Here is a 17,300-nt window from a genome sequence, read left to right as displayed (position 1 = left end):
TAATGTCCGTTACACGGTGGAATAGTAGAAACGAAGTAGACACGCTTAGAAATGTCCGACTGTTCGCGCTGATCGTAGCTCACCGCGGGTATTCGAATTATGGCAACTGTTTTGCGGGAGATTGTAAAATAGTACATGCTTGTAGAGTCAAGACATAAGAAACGTTCTAGCATAGTACCCGTCGATCTGAACTGTACGGGAAATTTGAAAGCTGCTGCACGCGTTGTTCGTCGAGCAAAAGAAAATGGTGGATTTCTATACAAAGCTAGCCTTGTTCCAAATGTTTCGCTAGATTGTTTATCAGTCAACGGTTTTACCTAGCTCTTTTTACCTGGTATCTTAGCCAACGGTCTCCGTGTTCTTAGTCCTTAATAACTCGCTTCTCTTTATTATCTCTGGCGAAGTTTCTTTACTTTGCGATACGTATACCTGGACTTTGTTGCCGTCCCTATGGGAGCAGAGACCGCTGCGCCCTAATCTTCTTATCTTACCCACTTAGAGCTAAACGCAACTGTTCGGTTCATTCAATTTCCCCAGGACTCCGGGCACACGATCGTTACGAAGAAAGCCTAAAACATTTCAAACTGTCTTCGATTTATTCGCTGTTCCTTCACTGTTACAAGTTACTTATCGATCTTCCACTTCCAAACACGAACGCGAAATTCCTTCGAATTCTCACGATTGATTAACAGCGGAATGAGTCAGACAAAACAATAGGCAACGTCGTTGGGAATTATCGTCGGACGATTAATCAATTTCGCTAGCCGCTTAATTACGCATGAAACGGGGTTAACGCCGGGACACGCTTCGGTCACAACAAATCTCGCGCCCGACTCTCTCGCGAGAGAGTTGCGGGATTAAAGCTGCGGTTACACTGTAATTCTGTATTCGAACGAACTTGATAACTCGACGTAATCATCTATGAATATATAGACAAATTCAGATTTCGAAGTAATCGAATAAGTACACGAATGTTCGAATTCGAGTAGAAGTAAGGTTCATGAGAATTTACAGCTTTGTAGCTGCAAATAACGTTTAAGGATTAAAGATCTTTAAAAAGCTTCTAAAATGAATAGAATTCGAGGAGATAACGCTGATTGGTGCATAAAGCTTTTCAAATTCATTAGATTCACTAGAACAGCTCGTTAGAAAACGCATTCAATGCAACCGCAGCCTAAGCCGAGACACTTAATACGAGAGAGGGAGAGAGAGACGCTTATCCACAATGTGGTTGACCTATAATTCGCGTGTGCACGTCTAGAGGAATGGCGACCGGTGTGCAAGACACGGTCCAATCAAGCGCAATCAGGAGGGCCATCCGCGAAAGGAAGAGACTTTAATCGCCGTATAAAACGGAGCGTGGGTGGCGCGGGCGGATTCTTCGTCGGGAACGTTGCCACCCTGCTGGACGCGTTCATTGCGAGACAGTGTTCGTCAAAGTCGAGAACATCGAGAAGTTACGGTTTCTCATAATATTTTTATTAACTTTGTTGCGTCTTATAAATGCGACAGAATTTAGTTTGCCCAATGGATTACCGAAAAGATTAAGTTTCGTCGGATTTATACGAACACCGACTTAGCAGAGAACTATAATTTTCATCTTTCATTATTTCAATTGGAACGCTCCAAGTATTTAGGGACCAGCCAGTAGCCTCGATTCTGAATCCACTTAGTTTTCTCCCGTTACAACTTGTTCCCATCATTAAGCACAACTCAACGTACGGTCCAACAGCTCTAACTCACTCGACTACTTCAGAGACACGCCGTACATTAGCGAGGATATCGTTTTACGTCTGGAGGCAGCTAATAGCTGAAGAAGAAGACGTAATTTCGCGTCGCGCGTGGTCAGTTGCAGCGAAACCATGACTCTGTTTCATCTCTGAACGAAAATGGGAGATCAGAGGATAAAATGAGAGCAACATTGGAATGTAAGAATAATTTGTAATCGATCACAGGAGACGGCCCCGAATTAACTTCTACGTCTAACGCGTAAACCGCTAAACACGCGTCGACCGAAGTTCGTGTTTCTCCGAGTTGGGGAACGAGAAACGAGACTGTCCCGGGGTTTTCTCCGTCGACGACGACGACGACGACGACGGCATGTGGCGAAGGTGTAGACTTACCAAAGGAAGCGGCTTAAGAGGCCAGGCCTCCGTGGCGCGTCTGTTGCGGGTATTCGTAACGTGCGTTGCACCGATAGCCCCAGGGGAACACGATATAGGATTATGTCGCGTGTTAAGGCTTATACACATTATGATACGCGTTGCTGATACATATGTCGATACCTGGCTTTCTCGGTACACATCTCAAAATATTGTTGGGAGATTGCGCGATAATTAGGCTGAGAAATGCGAGTTTGATCGATCAGATTTCATCTCTATCTATCCTTTTATCTGAATTTCGAGCGTTTCCAATCACAAAATAGGCCAATGGTTCGGATTCCCGAGACTCTAAATGTAGGCTTAATGTGCTTTCGATTCGATACTTTCCTCGAAGCTAGGATTGGAGTTGGAAGCGAAGACGTTTCCAAAAGAGTAGGTGTCGTACGATAAATTAAAGAGAATCGAGCCAAGCCGAAGCTTGGTTGGTTCCATGAAACCTGGTGTCGACGCGTACCGCGATGTGTAGAGGCCTTTACAGGTATATTGAACGCGATATACGTCGCAGAAACCGGATACGTGCGGCCGCGTGGTACGCATCTTCGTGTTCTCTCGATACGAGCGCTCTGTGTTACGCTACTCACTGGAACACTGTACCGATCGCGAAAGAAGACACCGCGGCAAGTGTACCATGGCTGGCGGATGATTTGTGCCGATCGTAGCCAATTGATTTACCCGTTCAACGGCAACAATCATTCGTTCACAGGCGATTGGTGAACGATTCGGTTAGACGTTCAACGTGTTTGCTCGAACTAATCGGATCTTTAGCTGCTCGAGGGAGTACGGAGACTTTGGAATAAAGTGACGATCGAAATTATGAACAATTTCGTATCCTTATATAGTTCCATGTCTCGAGAGTTCGTGAGCAAGGTGATTTGAACGTCGTTTTGTTCTTTTTTTAGAGAAACAATTGTGTAATTTATTCTATTGTTAGGTTGCGAATGTTCGAAGGGAGACTCGTCTTCCTTCGTGGCGAGGCATTCTTTCGAATCAATTTTTATCTGTACTCGTCGATGGGACGGGGTGATAGAGGGCAGAGTACACGGAACGAACCATCGAGACCGGGGTTTATTTAGTGTAAAGGGATCCGGATGCTGGACTATCAAAGAAACTGTAAACAACGAGGCGTCAGCGTGTTCCTGCTCGAATCGCGCGTCAGCTGTTTATTTATGCGGAGAATTTGTATTACACAGCGGTAGCGAGATAAGATTAGCCTCTAGCGAATAATATTAGGTGCTCGGTGCTTTGATTAACCGTGGCATCGTTTTATAACGTGGGAATTCACTGTCGGCGAGTCGAAAGTTCAAAGGTTCGTTAAATTTTTGTCGTGAAATTGATCCAAAATATCCTGTCTCGTTTGAATTTTAGAAAAATTTCAATAGTTCGAACCATGCTGCAACCAACCTTGAATTCGACTGCATTGCATTTACTCTGTCTTTTATCATCTCCCTTATTAATCGAGAGATACTCTTGTTTCATTAGAGAACATGGCGTCGAGCTACGTCGCCCGCACCCGCGCGAGAAACTGATTAGGCTTATCAGCGACGGCCAAGGTCAAGAATTTCCAGAGGCAAACGAGTCGTTCTTTAATATCGACGAAGGCGCGTCTTCGGTTATCCAATCACGATCTTGATAGTAGAAATATTGAGCAATTCGAGTGGGTTATTTATAGTTTTATTTTACGATACACGAGTGTACTTTCCAATTTCTCTCAAATGCGTCTCTGCAGTTTCAACAATTGTGAAACGAACATTCTGAAACGGATCGTTTCGTTGGCAATTCTACTGTTAATTGTTGACCGTCTGAATGTCGCGGGAGAGGAACTTATTCCCGCACGAATGAGCGAAGAAAAACGATCGATATCGCCCCTTTTTTCCCTCGGATCAACAGGTTTCCCGCCACGCGGCGAGTATATTATCGTAACCAGAAAACATTGACTGGTTGAACATACAAATCCGCGACGGAACGTAAACAGCGTCTGCAGAACCTCCGACTAAGACAACACACAGACACGCGCGGAAGCGATCTCGCGAATTCAATTTTATATCGCGGAAACTAGAGCACGGTATTTCGAACGGCATTCGTTCGAATAACGCTCGTGCTGCCGTGAATATTCTCCGGGGTTTTAATCGAAGTGTCAAATCTTTCTCATTTTCTCTCCGATCTCGAAGCTTCATTAAAGAGATTAGAATTCATCTTGAGAAAACTGGAATCTGAAATCCATTGTCTTCGCAAAGGAGTATGACAATTTTTACATTATTTTTTCTGTTGAAAATAGTGTGAGACTGAACTCCGAATGGAAATACTGCAATTTGGACAATCTCGCAGCCCTGACCAGCGAATGAGAATATTTATTTCACTCGCCCCGGTATTGTATAAGATCTTTTCTTTATCTTGTGGCAGTAAATAGAATTATCAGCGCGGTGTCTATCTTATTTACTAAAATACCATGAGGCAGCAATCCGCTGCTAGAGATTAATTTCGATCCGCTTCGGTTCGATATTAATTTCAGAGAAATGGGGAAGGATGCGAGCTGCGTCTCAGTTGCTTCTTCGAGCTTTCTCGAGCCTGTTTCGGATGGTTTTTCCAAGGTGCAGTCGAACAGACAGGGATCTGAATGGGGTCGTTTGTTCGAAGGCGGCGAGGATTACGGGAACGGGATCTGGGCTAAGGAGTTGGCCACCATTCGCCGGTGGACGTAAGAATACAAGCGCGCCTAGTGCCAACAAGTACAGATGTTCCCTATTTTTAGTCCGTGCCAGACGGAAATAGCGCAGGCGTCAATCCGAAGGACTAATTCGAGGCGAACGTTGAACCTTCCTGACTGTCAGCCTAAACGAATTACACGCCAGGTGTGTAACGCGGTACATAGACGAAAAGGAGAATCGTACACGAATAAAATAGAAATGAAACCTATTGCTGTCAAATTGAAGCCTCAAAAGGAGTTTCGATCGGATCGGAAAGATCTCTACATTTTTCATGTAAAGCGAAGGAGAGTTTTGATCTAATTGTCGCTCAGACCTAATGTCTATTATTCACTCCCGAGAAACAAATATTCTAAGATATTCTACTCGCGATAATAACTTGTAACAGTTTGACGCTAGATATCCATTTGAAAGCAAAACTATCGTAGGTTGCTCTCTGGAAGGAACATTTATCACGTACCACGTTCAAAGTGCTTATTTCCTCCTGACTATCTTTAAAGAAACGGAAAATAATCAATACCGATACGCGTGTTTCCTGTTGCTCGGTCGTTGTTTCATTACGCGAAGAGTATCCCAGCACCGGAAGTGCCTCGGCGCCATCGAACTTTATATTCAAGTCTATCAGGCCGTTAACTCGAAAACAGACGGTAATAAAAAAGTTACTTCGCGACAGGCTGCTTAAAATTCTTTACCACGGATCCTTCGCTTCGAGTCGTCGAAACGAACATTTCGACATCTCTGTTACGATTATTCGTTTAATTTCAAATAACTTGTATCTTTTCTCGCTAGATCATTTCTCACGAGGAAATGCTGAATACTTGAAAAACTATCGAGTGCAAAGGGTGAAATTCCTATATATATCTCCAGTATGCTCCGCGCTCTCGAGTTTCCCGTAAACGCGTAAAATCCGCCGTCTATTCGCAACAAACTGGTCGCGCGATAAGGGGTGACGCGCACCGAGGGGGAAGCTCCTTCATTGTCGCTTAATTGGCCCCGCGCAGCCTTGAATCGAACAATCGCGTCGCGGTCGAATGGCAGGAGGGACACGCTTGGAAAGCGCAATCCCGGTTTTCCTATCGGAGGTGTGAGGCTCACGGAGTGCCTCGCGCTTCGCAGCCCATTGTCGCGGACGGTTTCGACTTGTTTCGACTTGTTCCGAGCGAGTGGTCCCTGCCTCGACTGGGACTGCTGGGACCGGGATCGTGCCGCCTAACGAGCGCGCTTATTGTTCGCGAAAGCCCACTCGAAACGAAACTCGCGACCCTACGCGTTTCTTTCCTGGAGCACACTTGTTCCACGCTCTTGAGCAGAAATAGAATCAAGTTCAACGCGCACTCGCTGCCTTAAGTGAAATTTACTGACTCCGGTATCGGAGTTTCTTTTCTATTAGACGCTTTCGAGAGAATAGATAGGGCTTGCATTTCATCTGCACTTTCGGCTCTGCAGGGCACGAAAGGGAGAAATCGAAATGGACCGATGGGGCAACCGACCGATCGTGCATCGTTTCAGGAACGTGTGAACCGATACGATCCGATGCGACGCCGGTTACCACACCGTCCGCTCCGTCACGATCCAGTTTACGTTACTTTTCGATCCGTTCCCCGGATCCTAGCGTTGTGAAAAATATTATGCAGATGGTCCCCCGCCTCCACGGTAACCATCCGATCACATTTGCTGCAGTTAGCTACCTATCGCTGTTCGCTGTCTCGTAATACCTGCAGTGTCGACATAGACACTGTTTTTGTAATGGGCATAAATCGTAATCCCTTAGTCGAAGCAGGTATTACGTTTGCATCCTTAGAGCAAAATGTAAAACAGGACCAGAGTGTATCAATGATGCATCATCGAATCGAATATGCAGTTGTACCAATAGTTAAAATGTCCACTATCTTTGGGAACCCTAACTTTGTTCGCCGATGAAACTGTTCGCGCTTTTCAGTGACAGCTTCCCGATACTTTGATCAGGATGTATTAAGAGTTTGCAGCCATCTTGCAACGCAGGAACCATGGATCGCAGCTTTGGACATTCATTGACCTTTCCGGCGCAACAGGACGTAAGCGTTGCGACGCTTGAATGGGGACACGTTATTACTGAAAAGCACGTACGCAACAGTAGCTTGACCTCCTCTCTCCCTTTTACCCTCTTCATACCTATAGAACCGTCCATCGATTTTTTTTCTAGTCCGAGTCAGCAGACGAGCACCGTATTCCTTGTTCACTCGCGTGAGAAAAAAAACGTTTCGAAATATGGTCGTTACCGCTAACTATCGAATCGATTCAGGCTTTCGTGGACGTGCCTCGTTGATACAGGCTGTTCAAAAGAAACAGGACGAAGCACGCGTTCTCGCGGAGATTTCTTCTCTAAACGACGCTTCGTTGCGATTAAGGGTACACTGAATTTATTTTCTAATCTCCGAAGTTCGTTGAATTCACTTGTAGGAAAGAATTCGCTAAAAAATGTTAAGTACCAGCGGTGTGGCGTGGAAACAAGAGAGCATTAGAGGTGGCAGTGGGGATCAGGCTTAAAACCGTGAATAACAATCCCATCGAACGTGAAAAACCCAAGGTTCGACTCGCTGGGAACGCGAGGTCGTATGACTAATGGTATTTTAATGCGATCCCTGCTGAGTGCTTTCCCAATTTTTCCTGTTTTCGCGGTGCTCCTGTACGATTCGCGGTCCGAGCGAGGAAGAAAATGATTCTTGCGGAAAATGACGTGTCATTCAAGGGAAAATACGAAGAAAGAAAGGTAGCGTGGTCGGCGCCTGTGGCGCCCATTACGTGGCTCCTATGCTAACACTCCGATAGTACTTTCCGCGTAACGCCATTCTACCGATCAACGATGCGTTCCATTCGAAATCCTGAATGCTTCTCAAGAAAAAGCGAAACATGAATATCCACAGAAACTACTAAAACAAGAATAAAGCAATGATTTCGTACATAGTTGCAGTGTCTAACACCAGAACTACCGGATGGGTTAAAATTATGGAACAAATAATAGATCCTTCTCCAAGAAATTTCTAAAGAGATTGTTCCAGTAATACGCAAACCAAGTTACGAGTGATCGAAGTCTCGACTGATGCTCTCTTGGGGTTTCTATAGAGAAATTTTGGAAAGTCAACTAGACTGCAATGCGTTAGATCTGAAAATGGCGAAGTCACGCGAAGGTGATGCCGATCGTTTCAGCACGGAAGCTCGGGAAAGCGTCGCGTCCGAGTTAAATCGAGTAAAATGCGAACGCGTAACGTTGATCCTGTAAAGTTTAACGTCGCTGCACGCGGCGCGGTTTGATGGACTTCTCTGATCCAGAAAAATCGAGGCCGCGGCGAGCTTAATGGCGCGCAACACGTGGAAACCCCGGGTGTCCGGCTCTCGCGTTGAATTTCGTTTCTCTTTATTGGAAGTTTTAGGGGCATAAATTGGCGTAGAAACTTTGAGCATTTCTCGTTGCGCCGGCGAGCCGCAGGATCTGTTGCGTAATTTGTTAATTGCTATTCCGTTCTGTTTCGTGTATCGTGCGCGGCGTCGCACACGTGTGTATTTGTTTTTTTCGATCCCGTGTCCGTAATTGAATGCTTCGTACGATCTCGTGATAATTAGTCATGCATCATTTAATAAGATGCGACAGCCGTCGAAGGATAAACAACGACGGAGCCGTTATACGTGTCACGGTGACGCACTTTTTCGTTTAACATTGGATCATGTCGTGATCGCTCTGGAAATTCCATTTAATTCGATCATATCCTCCTCGTCCTTCGCCAACGAACCAAGCCGCGTCCGTTGAACTCAGTTTTCGTTTATAATCCTATCTTAAGAGAAAACCAGTTGCGTTAGCATTTTACAAAGATGATTCGTGATATATAAAACTGGCTCTGAATTCGACTATCCGCCGAATACTGTCCAAGGTTGCCCCTCCGAACACGTAGGAGGCCCTTTATCTTCTTTCGTGGTCGGAGGAGGAACGACCTTGAACATTATTGTGCTATGCGTCACTCTATTCAGGCTTCCTTTGCGACGAGGCGAAGGCGATAATGCCGAGCAATTATGACACGGCCTTAGAAAACGAATCGAACCGCAATCATAATTACCGCGAAAAAAGTAATACCATGGTAACTTAATTTCTAGCTCGAGCAGCAATTGCGTCCTATCGCAGTGCGCGACAACGAGGAATCCCAGTGCACGATTCGACTCCCTAACGAAAACAACGAGAAAAAGATTGTTCGAATGCGGTACTCGCGTTACGACGCATTAACCGTCTCGGAGATCGAGCGGAACGCGAGATAAACGAAACCTGGCCAGTCCGCATAAACAGCGTAATAGCTATAGGTATTTTCTTCGTCGAAAGCCCGAGGACGAAAGAAATCGTTTAAAAATATAACGAGCCACCCGATGGTGATCTCTCGATCCGTCATCTCGGGAACTCCATGCGTCTTTCGGATACACGCGCACAAATATGGCGCAAGAAAAGCAAACAGATCGATTATTATGCTTTTCTTTCGTGTTTATTTGCGCTCGTGCGAGCATCGGGGTTCGTAAAATCGGCCATATAACAGAGACTGAATAATGTCGAACAGAGGAGCTTATCCCTCCTCGATGACTGGATCGCGTGAACGCGTGCCAACACAAGTGAATGGTTGCACTTGCTACGGTTGTTATTATTATTGTCGCTAAATCGAAATCCTCCCCACTAGGGGCCTCCTCGTGGCGATACAGCTCTCGTAAAAGCACGCGTTCCTGTTGAAATAGAAAGTATCGCGACGTATTCCGAGAAAAGGATCGGACGCTCGTATTTTCTCGATAGCCGGAAGGGGGGAGGGCGAACGTAAGCCGGGAAAGGTTAACGACTTCGAAAAATCAGCGACGCCAGCGATCGAACGCTAAACATGGAATGACAAACGGGAAGGAATAACGTGTCGCGAGCTCGTAGTTTCGATCTGCCTCGGGAACCCACGCCTACGAACCGATTTACGAAAACAATATCTTTTCTATAAGGTACAAATTAACCGGGACAACGCGAACAGTCAAGGCGGACCACCTACCACGCGTGTCTCGAGAAATGTTGTACATAACCTAGCTTGTATTTTTCGCGCAATATCAAATTAGAAACGAGACTTCGGAAAATTGTCGACGCTCGTTCGACGGTACCATTGCGATAAACCACTCTGTATAACCGATGCCAACGGATACATTTGCGTTTTCAAATACAGCTAATATGCTAAAACCGATTATGTTTATCGGGCGAGATTTGCAGGTGTGACGTAAACAGGAAAGTTCGAGACACAGAAGAGAGAAGGAGAAGGGAGATACCAGTTTGAACAGAAGTTGAATAAAACAAACCAACTGGTTAAGATGACATCGTAAGAAGGCACTTCTGTAACCGGTCCGAATGATAATCCATTAAGATATCGCTGAGGAGATAGGCTTTTACCAGCGTAAATTACCGAGCATCTTTAAATATACAATGTCCTTTTTCGAACAGAGATAGGAGACTCGTTCGAGGGTTCAAGAGGAACCCTCTGAACTTTCGATGAATCGAAGCTAATTTCACGTAGACTGAGCATCTCGATAATTCTCGAGATGAAATTCATAAAACGGAAAGAGTTAGAACGGTTTAACCGTTCGCGTATTGAAATACCACTTGGATTGGAATGTCTATGGAAAGCAGATATTTTTAGAAAAATAAAAATGTTATAGTTCACGGTACGAGAAAGTGAAAAAAGATGGTCACGCTATAGAAGAGAAGAGTCAGAAGAGGCGCACGTTTCTCTCTCGCTTGGTCTTTCGACAATGAACTTCTTCTCTCTTCCTTCCCCTTTTCGTCTTGCCTGACCATTTTCTTTTGATCCGTTGGCACCATGTCTCTCTGTCACGCGTTCGTCACAGTCTTTTTCCGTAGAAAGGCCAGGAGAAAAAGGGAGAAAAAGGGAGAAAAAGGGAGAAAAAGGGAGAAAAAGAGAGAGAGAGTGAGAGAGCAAGAGAGAAAAAGAGTAAAAAAGGGAGAGAGAAAGGGAGAAAAAGAGAGGCATCCCTGAGACCGTGTCGCGGCGTTAGGGAACGCGTCCAGGGTGCAACAAGTTGATTCGAGAAAAGACTCACTGAACTCGTTGGCCGCGATGCTCGGTTGGAACACGTAGAATGCCAGCAGCAACAGGACGCAAGGCCATCCTCGGATAGCTCCGTCACAGCCACGGTTAAAGCACCACCGTTCACACGCCATATTTACGTAGTTGCTAAACTCTCGTAGCTGCGGTACACGGAATATATAAATCCGTGCGCGGCCGTTCGTATCGTATCTCGTCTGCCTCGCGCGCGACTCGCAAGACGATGACGGAAAGATGATCGGGAAGAGGGGGGCACGGAGAAACGACGTAGAGAGACGGGATGGAACGGGAACGATAGGCAAAGACGCACAGATTGTCAAAGAAACACGATGCCGCCGACGAAAAACAAGAGGAACGGAATGGATGTATAGGAAAATCCGAATCGACCGGAAACGGGTTAACGAGTTTCTTTCTTTCACAAGAGTAAGCAAGAAAGTTCAGCCAAGGTGTTCACAAACGTCACCACAAAACGATTCGAGTGGCGGCAAGAATTTCAACGTGGTACGCGCGACCAATTTTCGGTTTTGTTTCACGATACCGAACCACGAACTGCACGCAACAAGGAGAACTTTGTTCCGACGCGTCTTTAAACCGGTACCGGACGGGCGAGAACGACGACAACGATCGCTTGCGGCGGGAACGGCATGTTGGCTCTCACTGGCTCATCGCCCCCGTCGCGTTGTTCCTCGGCCGCTCTCCTGGGGGAGTTTCCGTTAGGTTATCTAGATGATTGAAAGAATCTCGACTCAAGATAACCACCGAGCCAATCAAATCACTGCTGACACGGTGTACGCTTTGAATATATTTCAAATAAGACAACGTTTTTCATAGAATTTACTGAAAAGTACAATCGGGATATTTTGTTATATCGATCGAAAAGCGAATCATTCGAAACAGCATTAAATTACTTTCTTTTCAATACACTTTCATTTACATTAACATCTTGCGTAGATATTTCGAGAAATAAGTTAATAATCGTAATAAAGTGTTAATGAAGCTGACGTGTCGCGTTTGTTCAACTAGTAATACATAGGATAAATTAGAATTTTATTTAAATTTATATCCTCGACGTAAGATAAATAAATAAGTTTATTATTTTTACCGGTAATGTAGGCTTCTACGTTTACGAAATAGGATAAAGAATGAATTTAGTTTGTTTCGACTATATTTCTTGGTTGAATTCTTCTAGTTTGGAAAATTTATCGCTTGACAAAGATGTAATTTCAGAAGAATCTGTTTCGTCGAAAATATGAGATTCGCAAGGCGAAACAGGAAGAACCTTCATTTGGCCAAAATTTGAATCGGACGTTAGATTTCTGAATGTGACGTATTGATCAAATATTGCCTGTAAAAAATGTTTAAAGAAGGATAATTGAAATTTTTACGTTTGATCATTAATAATTCATATTTACGGTGAAATGGACTTTAGCCATAAACGTTCTGTGATTGTGTTCGTGATTTTTCTTTGATTGAAAATTCAGAGCTGAATGGACTTGATCTGTTTGTTCATTCTTTTTCTTTATCATATATTCTCTATTCGTTGTTCTATATATATAATCTAATTCATCAAATGCATTCAAGGACAGAATTAACTTAGAATCTCGAATTCTAGCATATTCATCTTTTTCTTGTATATCTTCATCCCTTTTTATGGATTGGATTATTTTGTTCTGTCTTTCTTTCAACAATATTCCCCATGAATGATATCTTTGTGTCATCAAAAATATTGCCTGTCCATCCATACCAAGTGGAGTGATACCAATTTGTTCAAAGTACATATCAAGTTCTACCCATACTTGACCTAACTTCAATTTAAAATACAAATCTATGGCAGATATTGTGATCTGAAAAAGTATCCTTGTTATGTAATAATCATGTTTCAACAAACTGCCTAGAAAACACTCACTCTGTCCTCTATTGGAAGGTCAAAATATAATATTTTGTAATGTTTCTTGGCCATTTCATATCTTTCATTATCCCTTTCAATAATTTTCCTAATACTATATATTTTTGCTCTAACTGAACCAATCATGTCATTTATTGCTGGACTAACGTGTCCAAACAACTTTGTTTGAAAAGTTTCTACCCATTGTTTCTTGCCCATAGAAGGAGATTCCTCATCTGATGAACAAATAAATACTTTGTTTAATATTATCTATTTAATCCCTGCTTAATTACCTGTAGAAATCTAATTTTGTTAACAAGAAATGATATAAAGTTGTAATTTGCCTATGACAGAACCATCTGGACATCTTTTAACTTCAAGCCGGATTTCTTCTTCCCTCCATATTGTTGCTAACAAGGACATTAATCCTGTTTTCTTGTTAATTCCTCTCCAAGTACATAAATAAGGCCCACAGAAAAAATTGTCACACATATCAGTTAAAATATTAAGAAACAGACACTGAGATGGGTATGGGACAATTTCAATGATATCAAGTATAACATAGACTGCTCCAGTTTCCATAAATTTCTCAAGATTTGGAGGGCAAGACACTATACACTCCCAAATGTATGAACCTAATGCTACCAAAAGGCTACCAAAACCCTTTATAGCATAATAATTTAAAAAAATCCTATATGCAATAATGTGAATGAACATACCATTGATCTACCTGAATTTCTGTATCTTTTTGATACAGACATCTGAAAAGAAGTTCCAAAACAAATGCAATACTTTGATCTCCATACATTTCTTGATAAAAGGTTTGCTTCTTTAAAAGCCTCTCAATTGAAATTAACACTAGTGTTAAAATTCTTTGTTCCTTCATTGCAATTTTACGAAAAGTTAAAATATAATTAATCAATTCTATAAGGTGTTAAAATAAGATTATTATGTAATGTGCAAATAATTATAAATAGAAGTTAGTATAAATTTAAATTACTAATTACTAATTAATGATACTGTTGTTCCGTGCTCTCTAAGATTTTCTAATAAGAAAGTATTGTCACTTAAAACAATTGAACAGACTGTTCTCATACAATGTGTTACAGTATCTATATCAAACTGTGTAGTTAAACTCCAATCTATTAACATCAATAATCTACGAAAATATTAGAATATTTTATAGTATGAATAGATGAAAATTTTAATTATTTTCCTTATTAAACTTCAAATACCTAATTGTGCCATTATATGTTACAAAATCTTTTGGCATTTTAGGTGCTAACACAGACACAGAATTAATAGCATACACCCATAAGTTCCAAAATTGAGATGCACTCCAAGTAATTTTTGAATGCTGAATATCAGGATTTACAAGTTGAAGTATTGTTTTCATTAACTTTCTATGTACCATCAACTATACGAAAAGGACACCAAGAAATAGCTATTTTTTACAATATAGTATGGATTAAAAGTTAATGAAATAATTACAGAAATACATGCATCAATTTGAGACATATGCATGACAATTAGAAATAAAATTTTTTGAAAGAACAAATCTTCATTGGTTCTGCCAAATTCTATTGTTTCTGAAAATACTCTTACAGAACCAGTTTCCACAGCTATTAAGAACTTAATAACTTTATCTGCTATGCCACTACTAATAAAATTCCAAGAAGGAAAAGTAAGTAAGATTGAAAGAATAATGACTGCAATTTCATTCCTGATTTTTATGCTGATATTTTGATATCTGCTGTAGAATATTTGTTTCTCAAATGTATAAGATAAACCCCTGTATAATTTAAATTAAATTTATATTACTAGTCTACTTGAAAATGTGTATTAAGCAATTAGCACTATTATATTACATTTTTTGAAGACTTTACCATAATGCACAATGTGCACAAGATAATGCTGTCTTCAATGTAGCAGGCACTATTTTAGGAGGAAGAATGGATTTCATTAAATTCCACAAAGTGTTCATTATTAAAAGGGTTGTGTCCTCAGGATATTCAGTTCTTGTTAATAATGAATCGGGTGGACGTGTGCAACGTAATTGTGTTGCATAAGGAAGATCCATTCTAACAAGTATTATATTGAGTACACCAACTTTCAACATTTTATGAGCTTTAATGAATAATATAGAAGAATTTTAATGACCATATTTTTTTACTTTTGTTTTATTTTTAGTACTTACAGCATGTGTAAGAAATAGAAGAGAGTAGAAAAACCAATTCTAAAATTTTTTCATACATTTCTGGTAGGGAAGATTGCAATGATTTGACTACTTTCAATGGCAGTTCTGACTTTTCTACAACTTTATGACAGTGTTTAATTTTAATTGCTGTTACATTTGAGGCATCTCTTTTTAATAACAAGCAATGAAGCGCTTTATAAACCTTCAACACTTGTTCCTTATGTGGCAAAACAATAAGTAAATGTCCCAGTAACGTAAAATATTGTTCCAATATATTATTGTTTAATAAAACTTCAGAAGATTTGTCTAACAAAGGTGGTAACTGACAAAGATCCAACATTTGATCAAGATGTGGTTTATAGTCTTTAAATGATTTAACATTTTGAGTCAAAAACTCTAATATCCTCATTATTTTTGGCAAATCTTTTATTTTCTAGAAATACTTTTAAGGAAACTTTCTTAAATTATTAAAAAAATGACAAGTACCTATAGACGTATATATTCATAGAAAATGAATTTACCATTAGAAATTCAATGTTTTAAATTAAAAAATTTATCCACGGAAGGATACATAACCATTATCTCCAGTTTGATGAAAATATTGATACAAGAGCCTGCAAATGCGCGGTGAACTGTCCTTTGTTACAGGATCCAATATAAGTTCATCCAATTTTTGCAAAGTGTAATTTAAATCAGTTTCGGGTGGTTTGATAAAATCAAATATTTTCGCAGGCAATTTATTAGTTTTAGGGCAAATACGAGAAACGTATTTTGGACAATTGAAGTCCTTCCACACATCGTCGGCACCCAGTTTATCACAAGGTTGCTCTTTAGTTTCATTTCGCTCAGTATCCATTTCGGATATCTATTTTTAAATAACATTATCTCATAAACATAATAAATGTTCAGATGCCCATAAAATATAGTACCTTATACAGTGTACTGTTTCATTTACGATTCGGAAATGAACTTTTTACGAGACAATTAAACGATCGTAACTGGATTCAAATGCGGTTGGAATTATTAATAAACTTCTCACCTTGACTTTGTTGAATGTGTCATACATAATTGACGACAAACAATTGAATACAATTGCAGCGGTATTTCGACCTCGCTAAAATCAGATTAAAATATGCCGGACAAAACACGAAGAAAATCATCCGCCAACCGAGTGGTGCCATCTGCAGTACTATTCCCGAATGGTATCACACAGATGGCGTTCAAACAAAAAGTAGCGCCGACTTAATGTTGCTTTAATTTAATTCAAAAATTTCCAGTCGAAATCGCTTTTTACGTTATATTTTACAGTACGGATATCTGGCAAGGATTTATTAGAATAGAGCACGAAGAAATTGAACGAGACATCGTATTACCTGCATATGGTGTAACAGGAAATACCAGCAATAAAAGGTCGACCGCTGTCGGATTGTTACATACACACGATTTCTTTAGATGTGTTGTGACGTTCTTGCACGTGCAGGAGAGAGTTTGCAACAGTCGCCGACGCTGCCGATTGAAGCAAGGTGTGTGCTTGTGTTCTTCGATTTACTTGAATTTTTTTTACCGTATGTGTGCGAATTTCATCTTTCACGAGGTCCAAAAATGATTATTGTTCAAACCCCACATCAGTTACTGGCAACGAGTGAAGATATCGACAGTCTCGTAGAACGTGTTCATTTTTCGAAAGTAACTGAGAGTGTTGTAACGTTTGACGTCTTTGATTCTTTTTTGTCGATGCAGTGAAGTATAATAAATTTCCCATGACAGTTTTATCTTGCAATCAATAATAGAACGATCATAGGACAGTGCAACTAATTTAACGATAATTAGCGTAGAGGGCTATTACATCCAGTGCACAGAAAGCAGTCCATACTTCGTGTTCAATTTAACTGCTTTCGAAGTAATTCTTTGATACATTATTCTAACTGTGAATGCATCGTTAAAAGCAAACAAAAATTATACTTTGACTTTCGTAGACTTTTGCGTAGGGGCTCCCATTAGAACTGGTCTCCGCAGGACAATCGTAAAACAAATACTACTTCTCGCGTCTTTAAATCAGGCGAACGTTAGGAATAATATTTCTATCGAATCACAGTATGCACAAAATATTTTCAAAAACAATAAGGACAACAATAGTTTATCCAGTAGTGGCCCTTTGATATGGAAAAAGAGTTACAGAACCAAAAAAATGCAGAGGGCTATTATTCATGTATTACAATAGAGATAAGAAAATGTAGGAAAAGTTACTAAAAC

At 41.1% G+C, this 17,300-nt stretch overlaps 3 protein-coding genes across 3 annotated transcripts in view; all 3 read right to left on the bottom strand.

Moving 5' to 3' along the window:
- Positions 1 to 11,649, bottom strand: part of l(1)G0289 (plexin domain containing lethal (1) G0289) — a 35,756-nt gene extending 24,107 nt beyond the window's left edge. Inside the window, exon 1 of the mRNA XM_031971231.2 lies at positions 10,961 to 11,649. Coding sequence (XP_031827091.1) covers positions 10,961 to 11,081 — 121 coding nt within the window. The 5' untranslated portion in view covers positions 11,082 to 11,649. The remainder of the gene's footprint in view (positions 1 to 10,960) is intronic.
- Positions 11,650 to 12,127: 478 nt separating this feature from the next.
- Positions 12,128 to 13,781, bottom strand: LOC116424681 (cilia- and flagella-associated protein 69; the record flags this gene model as incomplete). The annotated part of the gene is made up of 5 exons (XM_031971398.2): positions 12,128 to 12,310; positions 12,378 to 12,809; positions 12,872 to 13,086; positions 13,207 to 13,502; positions 13,570 to 13,781. Coding segments are annotated over 5 exons (1,338 nt in total), but the record flags the coding sequence as incomplete, so codon positions are not given.
- A 386-nt stretch (positions 13,782 to 14,167) lies between these two features.
- Positions 14,168 to 16,207, bottom strand: LOC116424600 (cilia- and flagella-associated protein 69). Its single transcript, XM_031971203.2, has 5 exons — positions 16,087 to 16,207; positions 15,619 to 15,912; positions 15,048 to 15,480; positions 14,737 to 14,977; positions 14,168 to 14,642 (listed from the first exon to the last, which is right to left on the bottom strand). Exons 1-5 carry the CDS (start codon positions 16,111 to 16,113, stop codon positions 14,264 to 14,266), a joined length of 1,374 nt encoding a protein of 457 aa, XP_031827063.2. The 5' UTR covers positions 16,114 to 16,207; the 3' UTR covers positions 14,168 to 14,263.
- Between the last annotated feature and the right edge of the window lie 1,093 nt (positions 16,208 to 17,300).

Source organism: Nomia melanderi, chromosome 5 (assembly GCF_051020985.1).
Source record: "Nomia melanderi isolate GNS246 chromosome 5, iyNomMela1, whole genome shotgun sequence".
NCBI lineage: Eukaryota > Metazoa > Arthropoda > Insecta > Hymenoptera > Halictidae > Nomia > Nomia melanderi.
The sequence above is the reverse complement of the archived record's forward strand: the minus strand, read 5'-3'. Positions and strand labels throughout refer to the sequence as shown.